Raw genomic sequence first — 22,180 nt, forward strand, 5'->3', positions numbered from 1 at the left:
CCACTTTCCTTTCTGTTAGTTTCAATGTATCTGGTTTGATGTGGAGGTCCCTGATCCACTTGGACTTGAGCTTTGTACAAGGAGATAGGAATGGATTGATTTGCATTCTTCTACATGCTAACTGCCAGTTGAGTCAGCACCATTTGTTGAAAATGCTGTCACTTTATGGTTTTAGCTCCTTTGTCAAAGATCAAGTGACCATAGGTTTGTGGTTTCATTTCTAGGTCTTCAATTCTGTTCCGTTGATCTACCTGCCTGTCACTGTACCAATACCATGCAGTTTTTATCACAAGTGCTCTGTAGTACAGCTTAAGATCCAAGATTGTGATTCCACCATAGGTTCCTTTATTGTAGAGAATAGTTTTGGCTATCCTGGTTTTTTTGTTATTCCAGATGAATTTGAAAATTGCTCTTTCTAAGTCTGTGAAGAATTGAGTTGGGATTTTGATGGGTATTACATTGAATCTGTAGATTGCCTTTGGCAAGATGTCCATTTTTACTATATTAATACTGCCAGTCCACGAGCATGGAGATCTTTTCATCTTCTGAGATCTTCTTCAATTTCTTTCTTCAGAGACTTAGAAGTTTTTGTCAAACAGATCTTTTACTTGCTTAGTTAGAGTTACACCAAGGTATTTTATATTATTTGTAACAATTGTGAAGGGTGTTGTTTCCGTAATTTCTTTCTCTGCCTGTTTATCCTTTGTGTAGAGGGAGGCCTCTGATTTGCTTGAGTTAACTTTATATCCAGCTACTTTGCTGAAGTTGTTTATTAGGTTTAGGAGCTCTCTGGTGGAAATTTTGGGGGTCCCTTAAGTATACTATCTTATCATCAGCAAATAGTGATAATTTGACTTCTTCATTTCCAATTCGTATCCCTTTGATCTCCTTTTGTTGTCCAATTGCTCTGGCTAGGACTTCAAGTACAATATTGAATAGGTAGGGAGAGAGTGGGCAGCCTTGTCTAGTCCCTGATTTTAGTGGGATTGCTTCAAGTTTCTCTCCATTTAGTTTGATGTTGGCTACTGGTTTTCTGTATATTGCTTTTACTATGTTCAAATATGAGCCTTGAATTCCTGATTTTTCCAGGACTTTTATCATGAAGGGATGTTGGATTTTGTCAAATGCTTTCTCAGCATCTAGTGAGATGATCATATGGTTTTTGTCCTTGAGTTTGTTTATGTAGTGAATTAGGTTGATGGATTTCCATATATTGAACCATCCCTGCATCCCTGGGATGAAGCCTACTTGATCATGGTGGATGATCGTTTTGATGTGTTCTTTGATTCGGTTTGCAAGAATTTTATTATTTTTGCATCGATATTTATAAGGGAAAGTGGTCTGAAGTTTTCTTTCTTTGTTAGGTCTTTGTGTGGTTTAGGTAGAAGAGTAATTGTGGTTTCATAGAACGAATTGGGTAGAGTACGTCCTGTTTCAATTTTGTGGAATAGTTTGAGGAGTATTGGTATTAAGTCTTCTTTGAAGGTTTGATAAAACTCTGCACTAAACACATCTGGTCCTGGGCGTTTTTTGGTTGGGAGACTATTAAGACTGTTTCTATTTCATTAGCAGATACAGGACTGTTTAGATCGTTGATTTGGTCTTGATTTAACTTTGGTACCGGTATCTGTCTAGAAAATTGTCCATTTCATCCAGGTTTTCCAGTTTTGTTGCTATGTGAGTGTACGTCATGTGTGTGCAGGTGACTCTTCAGAGGCCACATGAGGGTGTTAGATCCTCTGGAGCTAGAATAACAGGTGGTGTGAGCCATGTGGATGCTTAAACAGAACTCAGCTCCTCTGCAGGAGCAGCAAGCACTCATAACTGTGCCACAATGTCTTCAGCCGTTGATAGCTAAATTTTTAATCCATTTTGAATGTAGTGTGAAATACGGTCCTAATTTCCATTTTTGTGTGGATACTCACCTTTCCTAACACCATTTACTGAAGAGATCGTACTTTCTCCAGTGTGGTGGTGTGCCTGTCACTTGTGTTCCTTGACATTTGACAGTAGTGAATTGTGGTGGAAGGTGGATGCCCTCTTGTGTTATAGCTCTTGTGCAGCCCTTGGGTTGTGGCACTTTCACATGTATGCACATGCCGAGGATGATAGCATTATTTATCTCATAGCAGCTCTAGCAGTCAAGGCCTGTGGTCCTCTTCTTTTTAAGGTCGTCTGCCTTTTAACCTCAGCTTTGCATGCGGGTCCTCTTGTTCCTGTTAGAGCCTTTTCTGAACGGTTCAGCTTCCTCTTTTCAGGTAACCTGCTCAATGCTTCAGACTGTTGCTCTGCCGCCTGAGGCTTTCTCCCTCTCTCTCAGATTTTATTCTTCTCTCAAATATTACATTCTTAATGCAGTTTTCTCTCCCCTCTCCCTCTAGTCTGTCTCCCACCTTTTCTCTTTCCCAGATATATCCTCTCACCTCTCATCGCTGTTCCCCTCTGCCTCCCCTCAGAAAAGAGCAGGCCTCCCAGGGACATCATCCAAATATGGCATAACAAGCTACATTAAGGCCTGGCATATACCATCATATCAAGGCTGGACAAGGCAAACCAGTAGGAAGAGAAGGGTTAGAGTCAGCAGGCAGAAGAGACGGAGACAGCTCCCACTCCCACTGTTAGGATTCCGCAAGAACACCAAGCTACTTAGTTATAACATATGCAGAAGACCTAGCTGTAGGCTCTTTGTTCTCTGTGAGCCCCACGAGTCCTGATCAGTTGATTCTGTGGGGTATGTTCTTGAGGTGTCCCTGACCTTTCTGGTTCCTCCAGGCCTTCCTCCCTTTCTTCTACAGGACTCTCCTAAGCTCTGCCTAATGTTTGGATGTGGGATTCTACATTTGCTTCCAGTTGCTAGATGAAGTCGCTGTGGTCACTGATGACAATTTGAGCTAGGCTTTGGTCCCAGGACAGGACAAACTGTAGGTCAAAGATTCTGTGGTTGGATTGGTATCCCAATCCTTCTACTTAGGCCTTGCCTGGTTACAGAAGATAGATCCCTCTTCCTTCTTTCCTTCTTTCCTTCCTTCCTTTTTTCTTTCTTTCTTTTTCTTTTTTTAATTTTTCTTTATTTTATGTATGTGAGTACACTGTCACTATCTTCAGATACTCCAGAAAAGGGTGGCAGATCCCATTATAGATGGTTGTGAGCAACCATGTGGTTACTGGGAATTGAACTCAGGACCTCTGGAAGAGCAGCCAGTGCCCTTAAGTGCTGAGCTATCTCTCCAGCTCTAATGCTGTTTTCTTTATACCAGCTCCCACACTGCTAAGAAAGTAGGTAAAAATCTGTTAAAAGGCCTCCTGTTGCAATGGGAGGAAAGGCATCGCAGTAGGGTGGCTCTCAGCCAACTCACGTCAGCCGGAGTGACTTGCTCCTGCAGTCAGAGGAAGGACATTTGTACTGCTTTCTGCAGACCTCACATGCCAATGAGGCTTTGTGTTCCTGTCTTCAGCAGGGGTGATATTAACCCTTTGCTAGGTCATAGGAGAAGTGCTTTCACTCGGGCCTGCATAGGAATGGGTGTAGGATTCTAGAGTTCTCCAAGGCTTATGTTAGCAGAAAGTCTGGTGAAAGTTGTTTGAAACCATGCTGGCTGAGGCTGCATATTCAAGAGCTGTAGTAGTGTTTTGTATGGTGTGGTGGCTTGAGTGAGAATGGCCGCTGTAGGTTCCTATATTGGAATGCTTGGTTCTCAGTGAATGGAACTGTTTGGGAATGGTTTGGCCTTCTTGGAGGAGGTGTGTCACTGAGAGTAGGTTTTGAGGTTTCAAAAGTCTATGCCAGTCTGTCTGTGCCTGTCTCTGTGTGTGTCTACACGCCCTCTACCCACCCAACCACCTTGCCCCCAAATATGTTCTCAGTGCTTCAGTACCATGCATGCCTGCTGCTCTGTTCCATGCCTGGAGGATGTTCATGGACTTTTTGAAACTGTAAACAAGCATCCAGTTAAGTGCTTTATTTTATAAAATGCCTTGGTTATGGTATCTCCTCATACCAGTGGAAAAGTAAGACATACAGCTTTCTAACAGCATACATGATCTGTTCAGATAGCTGGTGTTGGCACAAAGGTAGCAGTCCGGCAGATTGATTGATAGTCTTCTTGCTCAGGCAGCCAATAGCTACCAGTTAGAGAGTCAGATTGTTCTGTGCCCAGAGTTTTTGTATATTTACAGACAAATAAACACAGGAATACTTTGAATAAGAACTGAGGTTAATATTGGCATGAATAGTAATTGTGCAGTGCTTACCACCTGTTTAATGTCTCAGGAAGAGGTAGTTGTCCGTCACCTATCAGCTTTATATGGGGTAAATCTATTTATAGTATTATTGGAGTTAAACGTAGTGTGTGTGTGTGCTGTTACAGTGCAAGAAGCCAGGGTTGGCCACAGATCCTTAATAGGACAATTAAAAGCCAAGTTAATAGTGAAAAACAGGAAAAGAGGATTTGTTCAGTATTGCTACAGAGGGGAGAGAGACATTGAGATCCAGTGTCTTTCTGTAGTCTGTCTTCATTTCTTAACATGAGGCTAAGGTTTAAATACCATCATTAAGCAGTGTGGTACATTTGAGATCAACTCCCCATCCCACTCAAGTGCAGAGACCTGAGCCACTGGATATTTCTTCCCTTATGGGGATCCTGAGCCATGCTGGGGATTGGAAAGAGGAATTTATCCGTGCTGGCCAAGAAGAGCTTTGTCCTTAAGCTTTATCTTACCCTTTGTGTCCTCTTTTTACCACTTTCAGTTTTGCGGGAAGATCTCACATAGTCTAGGATGGCCTTGAGGTTACTGTGTAATCAGAGATGATTGTAGCTTCTGACTCACTTCTATTCTCCATTTCTTCATAGCTGGAATTACAGGCATATACTACCATTCCTGGCTCCTTTTAAAGATAAGATTTCCCTATGTTGCCCATTTTGACCTTGAATTTAATCAGTAGTCAAGGATAGCCCAAGCTAATCCAATTTTAATCCTTGTACTTTATCCCCTTTAATAACGTGGTTTATAGCCTGCACTGGGTTCTAATTTGATACATCTTGTAAGTTTTAATATGATGCTTTTTCAGTTTCTTCCTTCCTTCCTTCCTTCCTTCCTTCCTTCCTTCCTTCCTTCCTTCCTTCCTTCCTTCCTTTCTGAGACAGTTTCTTTGTATATCCTGGCTGTCCTGGAAATCACTCTATTGCTACAACAGGCTGGTCTCAAACTCAAGAGACCCACCTGCCTTTGCCTCCTGGGCATTAATACTGGGATTAAAGGCATGTGCCACTACTGACTGGCTTCAGTTTCAATTTTTGAAGATACTGAAAACAATTCTCCTTGAGTTCTTTGACTGTGGGTTGTTTGGGAACATTTAATGTTTCAATCCAAGTACTTGTGAATATTCCAGAATTTCTCCTGCCAACAGAGTTGGCTTTTACTCCATTATGCTAAAAACATATTTAATATGACTTTTCTGATCCACCTGAGTACTGGCATTGCAGGTATGCACCGACATGTATGACTATTTGCTCTCTTTTGGTTACCATCTGTTTGGAGTATTTTTTCCAACCTTTGATTCCTTCCCAGTTGTGTCCTTAGTGCTGAAGTGAGTATCTCTATGTAGTCTTATGCATTATGAAGTGATGCATTTACATGAGGTGAAGGAAGATGAAGGTAAGCATTTGATTAAGAGTCAGAGTTTTTCTAATACGAGTGGTTTGGGCCATAGGAGTCATGCCCGATACAGATACAGTGTCAATAGCTGGGCAGAGGCAGGGCTTACACCCTGGCTAGGATGGACCATGGAAGGATTAGACTTCATCAGTCTGGGAATGGGGATACAGGTTTTACTATGAATTGCTTATTTCTGGAATTCTCCACTTAATATTTTAGACCATCGTTGATGATGGGTAACAACAAATCATGGGGAAGAAAAGTACCCACAACAAATGAAGATCATTGTACCCATATTTCCTAGGTTTCCTTGTAGTCTTTTTGTTCAGGTCTGATAATCTACCTTTTACCAGAACATGAAGAAAGGATCTTCACAAGTCTAATTGCCCATTCTTCCACCACCTTTTGTTTTTGTAATGTTTCCCATCTCCTGAGGTGCTGGGACCCAGGCCAGTTTCTGTAGATCTTTATGCAGATGGATCCAGCCTGGGGACATTTTGGACATAAAATTATCTTTTCCTTGTTAAAATCTCCTGATTAGCTCAATGTTATCTATAGTAGTTTTTTTTGTTTGTTTGTTTTGTTTTGTTTTGTTTTGTTTTTTAAATTAGATGTGAATCTCCTGGGTTTTAGGGTAGTTTGAGAGCTTTCTCATGTCATATGTAAAAAATCTGATTTGTTTGAATTTTCAGTAGAAGGGCTATAAATTTGGGGAGAACACGGAAAAGAATCAGTGCCCCAAAAGGGAGGGAATTACTGGTCTACAGTGAAAGATCGGTAAGGTGCCAGAAATGCTAGCTGTAGATCATTTCTGAAAAGTCTTATTCTTGTGATTGAGTACTTCAGCCAGCAATCCCTTCACCATGTATGCCTTTAAAGAAGGTGTCTTCAGTTGTGCTTTGTCCAGTACCCATTTTGTGTACAGCACTCTATCCTTTAATGCATGTTTTCTCTCTTAAAGGTGAGCGTACTGATGGCCTTCCTCCCTCATTGTGTTTTTCTGCCTCACCTCTTTCTAATAAGAATGTGAACTATGGGCTGGAGATGTTCAGCAGCCTACAGATAACAGCACTGGCTTCTTTCTCCAAGGGGTTTGGATTCCATGGAGGTTCACTGCCATCTGTAATTCTAGGTCCAGGCCCTGCATACACAGACACACACAGACCCACATATACACATAACAATAAAAATAAAATTTCTTTTTTTGTTGTTCTTGAAAAAATATTGTAGGCTTTGTAGTAAATACAACAAACTTTTGGTTGGTTGGTTAAGATAATTTTGAACATGATGGATTTCATGAAGGGTCAGTTTCCTCTTAAGTGTTGGAACTAATACTAAGAAAATAATTTTTCCATCTAGTAAATTGTGGCTTGTAAATTACAGTCGAGCCATTTGTTAAATGTATATTTGTAATATATACTACTCTTGTAAAATTGTTTGGTAAATGCCACATTAAGTACTAATTGAGACTGCTTCTCTGTGTAATGTAGTCATTTGAACTCCCATTTTGAGAACTGATTGATTTTTGTTGTTGTTGTTGTTGTTTTTTGTTTTGAGTACAAGCTGAAAAAGTTGACAGATGTACTTAGAGATTATGTCACTTAAAAAGTAAAGCAAATGTAGAGAGTGGCTAGAGAGATGTCTCAGTGGTTAAAGACACTTGCTACCACTGGACCCATGTTTTGTTCCCAGCACCACCATAACTACTTAATACCTTCAGCAGCAAGAGATCTGATGCCCTCTTCTGGTCTCCCCAGGGAGTTAGCTGCATTCGCATGCACAGGCTTACACACACAGAAACACAAACACACAAATATATACACACAAACAACACACACACAAATACACATTCTTACTAGATACATTTGTCTTAGGGTTTCTATTGATGTGAAGAGATATCATGACTATGACAACTCTTATTAAAGGAAAAACATTTAATTGGGACTCACTTACAGTTTAGTCCATTATCGGCACAGTGGAGCATGGCACCACATGGGCAGACATGGTGTTGGAGAGGTAGCTGAGAGTTCTTCATCTGGATCAGCAGGTAACAGGAAGAGAGAGTGAGCCATTAGACCTGGCTGGAGCTCAAAGCCCATCCCCAGTGACAGACTTCCTCCAGCCAGGACATACTTCAGCCGGGTCACACCTTCAGCCAGGACACTCCTCCCAATAGTGCCATTCTCTATGAGCCTATGAGGACCATTTTTATTCAGCTCATCTCTGCATTGTTGAAGGAAGTCCAAGTGAACCATGATAGAGATTTTAACACATCATACTAAGTATACTATATAAGTTGTATAATGTCATGAGTAGATTCAGTTCAAAGAAACTCATGGGTTAGTTTCTGAATACCTGGAAAGGAAGAGAGTGAAAATGAAAAACTTGTGTCCCTAAAAATGTGATACCAGCCAACCTCGGTAATGTAGCCCCCTGCTTATGTGTCCACAGGGTCACCTTACCTGGTGTCCCCATTGTTCTCTCTTATGTTGAAGTTCTTATGTTGAAGTGCATTTAGCTGTCATTTATTCAGACTTATTTATACAGAGATGATGGTCCATACCTTACATCTGTCTCCCCTAATTATACACATCTGTCTCCCCTAATTGCACTCACGTGTGTGCACGTGCACACACACACACACACACACACACACACAATGAATTTGTATCACTCTTCCACAGAGACTATGCTTTTAACGCAATGAAGAGATGTTAATCTGGTATTAACTTCCACAGTCTCATTCTGGAAACCTTTATATTCCAAGCATCTAGATATGCCAGATGCAAATGAGCATTTCAGGAGTTTTGTTAGGTTTTATTTTGTGTGTGTGTTGTTCCATTGCTAAAGTATCAAACTTGTTAATGAAGCTTGTATTCTCATTATTTATTATAACAAAATTTACCAAACAAAACAATCATCGTGTTTGTGCATGTGCATGTATTAAACCACAGATTTGGCCTTTTAAATGTGAGAGCACAGGTTGGCCTTGAGCTCAGGAACCTCCTGCCTTTGCCTTCTTAGTGCTGGAATTACAGGAATGCTGTGTACTCAAGCCTCTCTCATTTTGCTTTTGCATTTATATTATTGTTTAGGCAATATACATATTAAATATGTAAAACATATACTATGTAAAATTGCTAGCTCCTATAATCAGGAATTTTAAGTCATTAAACCAGGATTACTTACTTTAAATGTGGCTAAATAATTCAGAGCATGCTTTTTGAATCCAAAAGAGCTGGTACTAAGTTAAGACAGTCTCACTCTCTAGACTGGCACGGTCTGATGTGGCCAGCTACCAGAGGTAGCTGTTAAGCATATGAAATTTGATGAAGTTGACTAACTGAATTTTAAGTTGCGTGTATTTAAGGTCAGTTAATCTCTGGATATGTGACTCATGATCATCATATAGGACCAGTAGTAATTAACTTAAATTCTTAGCCCCAGTTTTCTAACTTTCATTGTTACAAGAATTAAGTAAGTAGTATATTTAAGTCATTTAACACTGTGGCTGAAACAGAATGTATTCTTGGGAAATATTATAATATACATTAATTTAAACTTGTTTATTTTTACTCTTTTCCAGGTTTAATTTATTTTTGGAAATCAAGTTCAATATTAAAAAGAAAAAGCACACATTATTGGAAGCCATTTCTACTAATTCATTACATTTTAACTTATGATTTGATTTGAATACTGTCATGGGAGGAGCTGTGAGTGCTGGGGAAGATAATGATGACTTAATTGATAACCTTAAAGAAGCTCAGTACATCCGAACTGAAAGCGTAGAGCAAGCCTTCAGAGCCATTGACCGCGGAGATTACTATCTGGAAGGCTACAGAGACAATGCGTACAAAGACTTAGCCTGGAAGCACGGGAACATACACTTGTCAGCACCTTGCATTTATTCTGAAGTTATGGAAGCTTTGAAACTTCAACCAGGATTATCTTTTCTTAACCTGGGAAGTGGAACCGGATATTTAAGTACAATGGTGGGCTTAATTTTAGGTAATTTTATTTTTGTAAATTTCTCTTTATAAAGTGAGCTGAGTTTGCATGGCTCTTCTTGACCTACAGCATATTTGTAACTATGTCTAGTGTGTCTGAATGTTTCTGTTTAAAGCAGCATAGTGTTTGCTTAGGTGTGGGAACACGGTTGTAGTAATCTCCTCTTTCGTAGCCGTGACTCTGATGGTTGGTCAGCTCTTGCACTGTTCTGTCTAGTTACAGTATATATATAGCAGTATCTCAATACTTAAAGTCAAACAACTGGGGCTGGGTCTGTAGTTCAGTTAGGGTTCTTACCTAGCATGTATAAAGCCTGGGTTTGACCTAATACTTCATGTATCATCACAGTGGTAGTTGACTTAGAAACCAAAGTCATCCTTAGTAACATACTAACTACAAAGTGTGTTTGAGGCCAGCCTGGGATACATAACCCTGCACATACCCTGCCCCCCCAGTAAACATACACTACCCTCCCCCCCCCCCAAAAAAAAGCAGCTGGCAGGCAAGAAGCTTAGGAGTACATAAAGTGTTCTGTCCACTGATACATGGTTTTGATTGTTTCTTACCAGTGTCCCATTTAAAGTGGAAAGGGAGTTGTGCTAGTCTTAAGACAGCAAGGGACTAGGGCAAAGTGTATTGCAGCATATTTTGAGTCTGTTGTACTGGGCATTGCTTCTGGTGTGGAACAGAGCAGGGATCAAAAGGGACCAAGATTTTTGCCTTTGAAGAGCTTAGGGGGGGACTGCTAGTATTGCATATGACACATAATATCTCCTTATGTCCAAATGAAAACAATAATCAGGCCAAAATAACACCTTATGATATAATTATACCTTGTATGATCACAAAAGCATTAACAATAACCAGGTTATAACACCTATCATGATATAACTATCGCTCATACAGTTACAGGGGAATATCCTTTTTACAAGATGGCAGCTTAGCTTTATGGGATCTTGCCCTGAGGTCACCAGTCCCTTAATTCCATTTAATATCTTAATCTGTTTATCTCTTTGAACACAGGATTTAGTTCTATTCTACTTTCTGGTGCCCCTTTAATTCTTGTACCATACATTTTGAAGTTTTCCTCTGCCAGCTTCCTACATTTGATCAAAACCCTCTTAAGAGTGAACTGCAGGATAGAGTCTATCCTAGGCTGTTTTGAGATTTCTTTGTCAGTGCAACCAATATAAATCTTTTTACCTTGGCTTCAGGCACTCTTTGGATAAGGGCAAAGAAGCAGCCATATTTCTTCACCTCAATATCATACAAATGATCTCTAGGCAACATACTAAAACTATTCTGTGAAACCTCTTGTACCAGGCCCCCACAGTTCAAATCACCCTCAGCAACACTGTTTTCCATACTTTTACTAGGATGCCCATTAAGACCCACTTAAGGCATTCTGTTGCTTTCTTTATCCAATGTCCCAAATCCACATTCCTCCAAACAAAAGAATGGTCAGGTTTATCACAGCAATACCTAGGTACCTAGTTCCAACTCTGTCTTAGTTAGGGTTTCCATTGCTATAAAGAGACACCCTGACCAAAGCAACTTTTATAAAGGAAAAAAATTTAATTAGGGCTGGGCTACAGTTTCAGGGGTTCAGGACATTAGCATCATGGTAGAAAGCATGGCTGTGCGCCGGCAGACTTGGAGCTGGAGGAGCCAAGAGTTCTACATATTGATCGGCAGGCAACAGAAGGGGACTGTGTAACTGGTCTTTGGCAATTTCATGGGTTCTTTTTTCTTCTACCTTATCCCCCCTGTCTTATCCCCTATCACTAGATAGGAGAGAAGAATAGATAGAGGGAATAGAGGAAAGAAATTCCTGAATAAAGTCATGGGTCAAAAAGGGGGTGACATTATCATCAGACTACTCTGCTGATTAGGGGCATCAAGTTTCTTGGGGGCAAGTTTGAACTTTGCCATCAGGATATCTTGTTTTTTCTTGGTGCACAACTACTTAACCAAACTGTGACCAACAACAACCAAAACAATCCACCCTGCCTTTTGGGGTCCTAGCATTTACATAACCCCTGAAAAGGCTCCAGAATTCCAACCATCACACAATCTCAGAAATTATCTGCAGCTGGGAAATCATGCCCCTGCTAGAGCAGGAGGTAAATTATAGTTGGTTGCTGTGGACAGTCTCCATATCCCATATTTGGGATCAAAATGAAACATACTCTTATGATATTTCTGTGTTTTTTAAAAGAAAACAAAATTCCAAAATTGTCACTATAGGACTGTGTTCCACACTGAGCTGAGCTTGAGTATAGGAGATCTCAAAGCCTGCCCCCACAGTGACACACTTTCTCCAACAAAGCCACCCCTACTCCAAAGCCATACCTCCTAATAAGTGCCACTTTCTTTGGGCCAAACATTCAAACACATGGGGTCCATACCTATTCAAATCACCACAGTTATTACTCTTTATTAGAACTCTAGTTATTTTTAAATGTAACAAGTAAGATAGAAAGAGCATCTGTGAAACAGTGGTCATAGGTAAGTTTTAATTTATTTTATCTTTTTAAAGGTTTATTTTATATGAGTACACTGTCACTGTCTTCAGACACAGAGTTGTGAATCACCATGTGGTTGCTGGGAATTGAACTCAGAACCTCTGGAAAAGCAGTCAGTATTCCTAACCTTTGACCCATCTCTCCAGCCTAGTGTTAATTTATTAAGTTGCTCTAGAAGCCTTATTCCCACACTATAGAAACCTTATTCCCACACTATACTGTCTTATATTGATTTGTGTTCCATGTGTTAAATTAGAGGTAGGACAAGTGAAAAAGTCACTTGGATCTGGAGGACTGCTTACACAAAGCCTAGAATTCTCTGAGCTTGTCAGTCAGGTGTGGTTCTTCCTTACTCAGTGACCACATTTACAGAAGCCCTTTCCTCAACATGTGCTTACTATAGTCTTGTATAGGGATCCAGGCAGAAGCTGGAAGCGTAGGGCATCTCTGGTTTGTAGTTAAGAGATAAGATGCGCCAGGCATAGGTGGCTCACACCTTTAATCCCAGCACTTGTGAGGCAGAGGGAGGTGGATTTCTGAGTTCTAGGCCAGCCTGGTCTACAGAGTGAGTTCCAGGACAGCCAGGGCTATACAGAGAAACCCTGTTTCGAACCCCCTCCCCCCCCCAAAAAAAAAGAGATACGATATTCCTGGGGAATTCTTGTCTCACTCAGAAATGAGTATAGAGGATAGGTGATAATTAGAGATTCTTGTTCAGAGAGGGGCAGTTAGAATTTTCTTCAGAAAGTTAAGGTATGCTTGACAAGGGGCTCTCAACACTGTCTTTGTTCCTGTGTAATTTTAAGTTGAAGAGAAGAAAAAAAAGACGCTTCCCAAATCTTTTACCTTTAAACGGTGAACTAAATACCAAACCATTACCATTACTGTCATTCTTGTAGCTGCTGATTCAAGTGAGGATGGTTCCTCATTAATAGTTAATTAATTGGCTTGGGGATTTATTCCGATTTTCCCAATAGAACCTGTGATATAGAAACTATAGCTCTAGTAAGAGCAGTAATACATACATATATTTATCCAACTTAAATAATTTTCCTAGTCTCTTGACTAATTCTCTCGTTCTTAGAAGTGACTGAGGAGAGTCCCAGAATCGTTCCAGTGCCGAGAATGCTGCCACTGTGGTGTTCTCTACAGCATGTACACAGAGAGGTGAAGCTAAGCCACAGGCAGGGACCTCCCTGGCAGCTTGTACTGTGGGGCTGCTGGCTGGCTAAGTGTGTGCTGTCATCTTGTATGCTCTTCGTGCCTCTTATTGCAGGACGATAAATGAAATGGTCCTTATTTAGAATGCTTACATTGCCTTTACCCTCAGAGAATGTTCGCACATTTCCCCCCTCCGCATTTGTATGTGTGTATGCGTTCTCTCACTTCCTCTTGTTTGAATCAGGTGTGGTTTATATACTGGTAATTTCACTATTTTTCTTTTTATATTTATTCTCTGTGTATAAGTATTTTGCTTGTATGAATGTCAGTGAATTGTGTGTGGGCCTGGTGCTTTTGAGGCCAGAAGAAGGCATTGGATCCCCTCAAACTGGAATTAGAAAAGGTTGTGAGTTGCCATGTGGGTACTGGGAATTGAGTAGAAGAGCAGCCAATACTATTACAGGAGCTGTCTCTCCAGCCTCAAATTTACCCATTTTTAAGTCTTTGACTCAGTGAGTTTTTTAATGGTAGCATAGTGCAAACTGTCACAGTCTAATCTTTAAATACCTCTATTAGGCAATATTCAATAGCGTCCACTCTTGGATCCCACTATAGCCTTGGCAGCCAGTTGCTTCTGTAGATTGCCTTTCTGGACCTTTAATAGCAATGAGATCACATAGTGATCTTTTATATCTGGTTTCTGCCACCCAGCTGTAGCTTTACAACTGTCACTCTATGTGGATTCTATGATTTGAGAAATAAATGTCATCACTTTTTTTTCAATCAGTTCACAATTGATGTATGTTTGAACTAATGTTTTTGGCTATATGGGAATTTTGCCATGAGACTCCTATAGAAAGTCTTGTGCGGACAATTTCTTTCTCCTGAGTAGGTCTTAGAACTGGAATTGTTATACAGAACTTAAATTTTATTTTCCTTTTTAGAGAAATTACCATACTTAAAATGTGGCCTCAGTGTTTTACATTCCTGCCAGTATTGTATGAGGTTTTGGTTTGTCAGCATCTTTGCCGACACTTGGTATCTCTGTCAGTGGCCTGTGTGTTTCCATCTCTGCTGCTTGAGATCAAACTTAGGTCTCCATTAAGTAAATATTCACTCTGGGCTACACCTCGCTTCTAAGAATCTGAGCCTGCTTATCTTTTAGAAGCCATCTAAGTGAATGTGAGTTTTCGTCATTGCATTGGAGTTCAGTTTGGCACTTCCATAATTAATGATTGAGCATCTGTTCAGTACCAGGTGGTTATTTGTATAGCTTTGGTACACTGTCTGGGCAATGTGTTTTACCTATTCATTGTATGTTGTTATTATTGTTTTTTGTTTATTTATGGTTTTATAAGCATTTATTAGCTTAGAATTTTATAATGTTTCTTCAGGTTCTAAAAGGACTTCGTTTTTTGTTTGTTTGTTTGTTTGTTGTTACACAGGGATTCTTTTTTTTATTAGATGTTTTCTTATTTACAATATCTCCTTTCCCAGGTTCCTCTCCAAAAAATAAAAATAAAATAAAATAAGAAAAAAAATAAAATAAAAAAACTCAAAACTAAAACAACGTCCTGTTCCTCCCACCCCTTTTTATTTTATTAGATGTTTTCCTACAAGGACTCCTTTAAAGTGGTCTTGCCCCAGCTCTTTGTTCCTGGTGAGATCAAACACATTGTGCAGATGTCATGTTTCATGCTAAGGGGAAATTTTGTTTTCTACATTAGACATTGGTTTTGGTCTTGATCCTCTATCCTGTGTTTTAAGAAAAGATTTCTGTCTTTTTAGTAATTATGGAGAGTATTCTTGAGAAGTAACTTGGTTATGGTTGTGAAGAAATCTCTCTTGAGAATGTTTTCTCTTATTTTTCTCACCTTTAAGCTGTCAAAGCGCCATGTTGTGTACACTGCACTGTTTAGTCCTATATAGTCATCTGTGCATCCTGCTTTCTATCCCAACATCCTGTACTGTGTTATTAGCATGGTTCTTTTTTTTTTTAATTTTAAAAATTAGTTTACAAAGTAACAGGCTCCTTTCTGCCATTTTCCTATCTACTTTCTTCCTACTGATTGATTTCCGCTCAAGCTCCTGCCTTTTCTTTTCCCCAATGTGCCATTTGCTGTCTGCTTTGTCGTTCCTACTTTAGCATCTCTTATTCTCTTTTCTTCTTGCCCCCCCTTTTTTAAGGTTTATTTTATTTATATAAGTACATTGTAGCTGTCTTCAGACACACCAGAAGAAGGCATAGGATCCCATTACAGATGGTTGTGAGCCACCATGTGGTTGCTGGGAATTGAACTCAGGACCTCTGGAAGAGCAGTCAGTGCTCTTAACTGCTGAGCCGTCTCTCCAGCCCTTGGCTCCCTTCTTAAGGCTTTCTTTTCCCTGCGTCATGGACTCCTTTCCTGCTTTTGGAGCCTTTATTCTCCCATCGAGATGCTCAGGATATAGTGATTAGGATGTAAGAGCCTCCTATGTGAGGAAGCACAGTGTTTCTTTGATCCTGAACTACCTGGCTGTCCTTGGTATTATTATCTTTCCAGCCTGGACCATCTATATAGCAAATGGTCCTCTTTGCGTTTTGTCAGATTTAGTTGAAAGCCTCATGAGTGCAGTGCTTTTGTGACCCCCACCCACCATGAGTGCACTACTTTTGTATCCTCCATGAGTGCAGGCCTTTTGTGACACTGAGTAGAGCACGTTTGTAGCCCCATGAGTGCAGTACTCTCGTGACCCCCTGTGAGTGCAGTGCTGTTATGATGAGTGTAGAGCGTTTGTAGCCCCTATGAGTGCAGCACTGTGACTCCTCCATGAGTGCAGTGCTTTTGTGACCCATTTGAAAGTGCTTTTGGTGTCATTTGCAGATCTGGTGCAGAGGAGCAGAGATGTTGAGTCACTTGTGTGTGATCCTGGCAGAAGTGTAAACTCTCTCCTCTTGCTTGTGTTGAGCAAGACACTACATTGCACGGAGGCCTGTGAGTGGAGCTTGAATATGCATAAATATGACACCAGTCCCTGGTGCTATCGTAGACAAGTGTTCTGAGCTCATTTTAGCTAGTAAAGTTAAGTAAGTTCTACCAGGATGAGTTTTTAGATTGTAAGATTATATCCTCTCCCTCTCCTTCTCCCTCTGTTTCTTTGTATTTTTTTTCTTTCTCTCAGTCTCTGTCTCTCTTACTTTTGTGCATGTACACACATACACATACACATAAACGTATACACACACACACACACTCGACTGTATAGAACATAACTACTAGAAGAATAGAATACTTTCAGAAAATTGCTGTCATTTCGCATGTTCCCCTATATGTGAGAGAATTCATGAACCAGTCTTGTAATATAAAGCTCACAGTTGTACACTTGTTTCTCTCCTTGTGGTACAATCTTACTTAGGTCCTGTTGAATGTTAAGTGCATCAAGTAGTGGCAGGAGTTAATTGTAATTCACAGCCATGCTTGGTTTGCAGGGAAGGTTTTGTTTTTTCTGGAACTGGTCTTCACATTCTGTTTCGAGTCTGTCTTCTGACAGTCAGCCTAGTCCAGTCTAGGAAAATTATGTGTGTGTGCGTGTGTGTGTATGTTTATACGCGTGTGCGTGCGTGTGGGCGTGTGTGTGTGCACGTGTGCATGTGTGTGTGCGCATGCGTGCGTGCGTGTGTGCACGCGTGCTTGTGTGTGTGCGCGCGCGTGTGTGCATGTGTACGTGTGTGTATGCGTGCATGTGTGTGCTTGCGTGCGTGCGGGTGTGTGTGCATGAGAGTGTTTCATGCTATTGTGATCACATTGATCATATTCACCCCCTCACTACCCTCTCTTCTGCTCTTGCTGAGCCCTTCTCATTAGTCTTCCCTCTCTGTCTGTTTCAGACAAAGTTAAGTGTGTGAACACAGTAGGGATTAGGAGCACATCTCTTTCCTGCATCAATGACATAATGTTGAAGGGAGCAGTCATACATAGGTCTTGTGTAGGCATCTACAAGTGCTGTGTGTATCCTGAAGTCAGTGTTTCATAGGACTCCCCTCTCCTTGGGTGTCTAATTTCCAGATCCTTTTATTGTTGTTTGTAAATGCCTTGTTCGCTTAAAGAACAGCAGCAACAACAACCTTTTGCCTTTAGCCTATAGTGAAGAATGGATCTCTCTTGTTTTGTTTTGGTTTCAGTATCATTACAGAATCCATGATTTCTAGAACTTCAGGGTTAACCTACCCATGTCTAGACATGGACTTTCGAGAGTGCTCACAGTCTTCATCTTTACAAATGTGTCACATCCTATTTCTTCAGAATACATAGGAAATTACCCTGTCTTCAATCCTTTCCTCAGTTCTTTTCTATACAATACAAAAATTTCATTATATTCTCTTCATCCCATGTTTCCTTTCTTGGTGAAAGTGCAGTTTTTTTCTAATCTATGCAAGGTAAAGACATGAATATTAGCCTCTTTAGTCTTCTGCTGTGGAGAAGGCAATAAACTCATTTCTAGGGTTCAAACCCTCAACATATCAAAAGGCATACTTTGAAATAGCATTTAATCCAATGACAATCCCACTTTCACAGTAATGTAAAACCCTGAGGACACCTTGATTTTTTTTTAAAAAAAAAAATAGTATGTGATGGATGGATGTTTAATAGGGATGAAAGTAGGCCTGAAGCAAGAAGAAAGATCGTCTTACAGATAGAAAGTGAATATATAATCTAGTCTGAAGATTTTTCTGTTAAATTAGTTTTGAATGTAGTATATTTATTTGCAAGATTTACTTATTCCCTTATAGTAGTTTTGGTATAAATTTGTAATTTCTTTCCTTTACCATATTTCTATGAAGTATTTGCATTAGACCTTATACCAGCTACTGAAAATACCTAATAGTCGTAGCACTTCTACTAGCTCTTCTTCATTCTGCTCAACAAATTCATATTTCAGCTCGAGTTAGTCATTTCTGGACCTGGATGCCTGTAGTAAAAGTGAGGCGGGCATTGTAGTAATCCCAGTACAGAACAAGAAGTTTGAAGTTAAAGGCCAGCCTGAGCTATAGAGTAAGACCCTGACTCAAAAAGTGGGGAAAAGCCAATGAAAATGAATTCTGGGGAAATTAATTTTGTTGGATCAAGATCTGTAGCTATGTAAATTTGTGTGAGGTAGAAGCTGGAGAATCATGACTTTAAGAAAATCCTTAATTACATAGCATAATTCAAGAGTTTAAAGCCAGCCAGAACTAGAGTGAGACCCCACCTCAAGCAAATAACAACAAAAACTCAAAAGGCACTATCTCAAGAACTCAAGTAAGTAGCTAAAATGAAGTGAAGAGGAACTAGAAGTTATCTACATAGAAGTGTCAGGTACTTTATAAGATGTTACTGGCAAAATCTAGGACTTTTTCATGAGACTTTGCCAAACCTAGAAAAGAGAGAAATTTCTCATTTTCAGAATCACTAAACTATTACATGGCAAGACTTAGGAAAAGTTGGACAGCAGTTGCCTTTAATCAGTTAGAATGTGAGGAACTCTGAGAATCACACACACCTATCCATGTTTGGTTTTATTGATGGGGATATAGCCCATGTAGCTTGGGCTGACCTTGAGTTTACATGTGTAGCCCAAAGTGATCTTGAACTCCTGATCCTCTTGCTTTCACCTCCCAGCTGCTGTGATTAAATTCATTTTTCACTAAACCTGGCTCTTTATGTTTTGATACATTTTACTATCTATAATTCATTTTTTACCTATCAGTCTACAAGTTTACTTACACTTCTTAAAGTTTTATCTTAAATAACTAGAGTTAATAGTAATGTGTATAATTTGTTATTTTACATACGTACATATTAAAAGTATTTTAATATGTATAATTTAATGTCATAAAACCAAATAACCAGTTCATGCACTCCCCCTTGTGGTAAATATTAGGGCTAGCCAAGTGCTTTTTTATATTAATATTTGTTAACTTTACAAATGAGAACAGGGATTTGAATGGTCCAAAACGGTTAGAATCACTCAGACTGAACTGGGCATGGTGGTACATGCCTATAATGCTGTCCTGAGGCAAAAAGAGTGCTGAGAAGTCAAGACTAGCCCAAATCGCAATCAGTACAGATCAGGCAGAGTTACATAGACGTGTGTGTGTGTGTGTGTGTGTGTGTGTGTGTGTCTGTGTGTGTTAGAAAATCAGATTGGATTTTGTATAATAATTAGGAGGGTCTATTTATGCAGCAGAATCCTAGTTGTGTGTTATTACTTTAGCCTGACTAGGCCACACCCCAGAGGGATTGCCTTTGACCTCTCTTCAGTAGAACCCAGGCATGATGGCTTTAAACAGGTCCAATTTGACCTGCTTCTAAGTTTCCAGGTTACTGATGTGCCATCATGGCTGAGAACTACTTCTATTGGTTTTAGTGTTTTTGTATCCCTAACCTGGTCTGTAAGTGGGGATGAGGGCGCATGATAATTTCTGATGTAGAGTAGTTTCTTTTTTTCCATTGCCAACTTGTACTGTCTTTGATATGTTTGATAATGCATCCTAAAAAAATCTAAATGTTTATAGTTTTGTTTTTGTTCTTGTTTTGTTTTCCTTTTTATCCTCTTTCTGGGTCCTCTAAAATAGCAGCATATGCTTTTAGCTGCTGAAAGCCTCTCTTGTCCATGAATTCTGCCTTTTGTTAATATATTTTATCTTTTAAATTTACTTCAATATTAATGACTTCTTGATTATTAAGTGATAAAGGTATACTTCTATATTGCTCTAAAATTAAACAATTCCATTTCTAACAATTCCATTTCTTTTTTCCTGTGATAGGGTCTCATGTGACCCATGTGTGGCTTTAACGTTTTGTGTGGAGATGGGGTGGGAGGGGCACATGCATGCATGGCATGCTTGTAAAGGTCAGAGGACATCAGTCATCCTCGTTACACCTTGTTTGAGACAGGATTTCTCTGTTGTTCATTGCTGCGTAGCCAGACTAGTTTGCCTACGAGCTTCTGGGGTTCTTGTTCTGCCTTCAGTCTGCAGTAGGAACATTGGGGTTGCAGACAAGCTAAGCAGCCTAGATTTACATGGGTTCTGGGATTCAGAATTGATTTCCCACACTTGCATGGGACGCACTTACTATTTACCATCTTCGTAGCCCTAGTTTGTCAGGTTTTGATTGATGGGTGGTTCTGCAAGCTTATGTACAAACCACATCTTTACAGTGTATAATGCAGGGATGTATTTTCTACTCTAGACCTTCCAGTTTCCATTTTCAGAAGCAGCTGGTGTGCCTTCACAGTTTCCTGTGTCTTATCTTCCTGTGGTGCTCTTCCTGAATTTTAACTATCAGCACTGTCCTATATTAATGACAACTTGATGTGTTCTAGTTGAGAGCACATTCTGTTAATATAGTAACATTGATATTTCACTTCTACGTATTTTTTACCAGTATTGTTTTTAAGTGTCTGTGTGTGTGTCTGCCTTTGAGTATGTGTATAAGAGTGCAGGTGCCTGTGGGGCCAGAGGTGTCAGATCCCCTTGAAGCTTGAGTTCTCGATGTTTGAGAGCTGCTCATGTGGGTGCTGGGAACAACCCTGCATCCTACAGGAGCAGCACATGGTCTTAGCTGCCAACAGCCTCTCCTGTCCAGGAATTCTGCCTCTTGTTAATATATTTTTGTCTTTTAAATATACTTCAATGTTAATGACTTCTTGATTATTAAGTGACAAAGATAGGCTTCTTTGTTGCTTTAAAAGTAAACAATTCCATTTTTAAACAAATATTTGTATTAGCTATGAATAGAGTGTCCTTTGTGTGTATTTATATTGTGTGTGAAAATAGTCCTTAATGTATTACTGAGGAAAAATCACCACTGTGTCAGTGTGCTGTGTGGTTGAGGCTTCGAACTTGACTTGTTGCTTCAGTCTGCTGAGCGCTGTGGTTCCAGCTGGACCATCACCCTCTACTCCTGAAATTATTAACTGTCTTGTGTTAAGACGATATAAAAAACAAGTTAGGTGAGAAAACAATGAGAGATTTCATTAAGATGGGTCTGGAGAGATGGCTTAGTAGTTAAGAATACTTACTGCTCTTTCTGAGGACCTGTGTTCAATTCCTAGCACCTATATGTTATCTCACTACTGTCGATAACTCTAGCTCCTAGGGATCACACAGACATACAAAGCAACAGTGCATATAAAAGAAGAATAAAATATAAATAGAATTTTTTCCTTAAGAATGCCGAGAATATAAATAGAATTTTTTCCTTAAGAATGCCGAGAGTGGGGAGAAATAGTCGTCTTCTGCGAGGAGGACATCAGTTGGTTATCCAATACCAAATGGTCAGCACTAAGAACATACATGCGAGTAACATTATATAAATTGAGAAGGTTGTATTTATGCATTTAGGAATATATACTAGATATGCATATATGTGTGTACATATGTGTATATGTATATATATATGTATGTAATACAGTATATATACACATGTATATATATGTAACAACAATGGAAAAAGCCATGAGTTTAAAAGACAGGAGCATGGAAGGGTTTGGAGGGATGAGAAGAGTAGGGGGAAATAATGTAATTATAACCTCAAAAAAGACATTTTCTGAAATTTCAATCTTTTGTCTAAAAGATTGCTTGATTTCAGACAGTGATTGAAGCATCTTTAAGGAACAGACTGTCTTTGTCCTTTTCACCTACTCTTGTGTAAATTCGGCAGCTTGAACTAGGAATGAGAACCCTCATTTTCAGATTCAGAGCTTTTGCGTTTGTCTTATGGGAAATATAGAATGCTAGCATTCTATATTTGTTCATGTCTTATTTTCTATATAAAATGTTGGAAAAGTATTACTAAAATCTTAGT

The 22,180-nt window shown here is 39.6% G+C and overlaps 1 protein-coding gene across 3 annotated transcripts in view; it reads left to right on the plus strand.

Moving 5' to 3' along the window:
• Positions 1–22,180, plus strand: part of Pcmtd1 (protein-L-isoaspartate (D-aspartate) O-methyltransferase domain containing 1) — a 75,634-nt gene that overhangs the window by 22,575 nt on the left and 30,879 nt on the right. For 2 of the 3 annotated variants that reach the window (XM_031366785.1, XM_031366788.1), the window contains exon 2: positions 9,242–9,663. The exons of the other annotated variant lie outside the window; for it this stretch is intronic. In XM_031366785.1, the coding sequence (XP_031222645.1) occupies positions 9,357–9,663 (307 nt within the window). In that variant the 5' untranslated portion in view covers positions 9,242–9,356. The remainder of the gene's footprint in view (positions 1–9,241; positions 9,664–22,180) is intronic. 3 annotated transcript variants of the gene reach the window in all.

This window comes from Mastomys coucha, unplaced genomic scaffold, assembly GCF_008632895.1.
Source record: "Mastomys coucha isolate ucsf_1 unplaced genomic scaffold, UCSF_Mcou_1 pScaffold14, whole genome shotgun sequence".
Classification (NCBI taxonomy): Eukaryota; Metazoa; Chordata; class Mammalia; order Rodentia; family Muridae; genus Mastomys; species Mastomys coucha.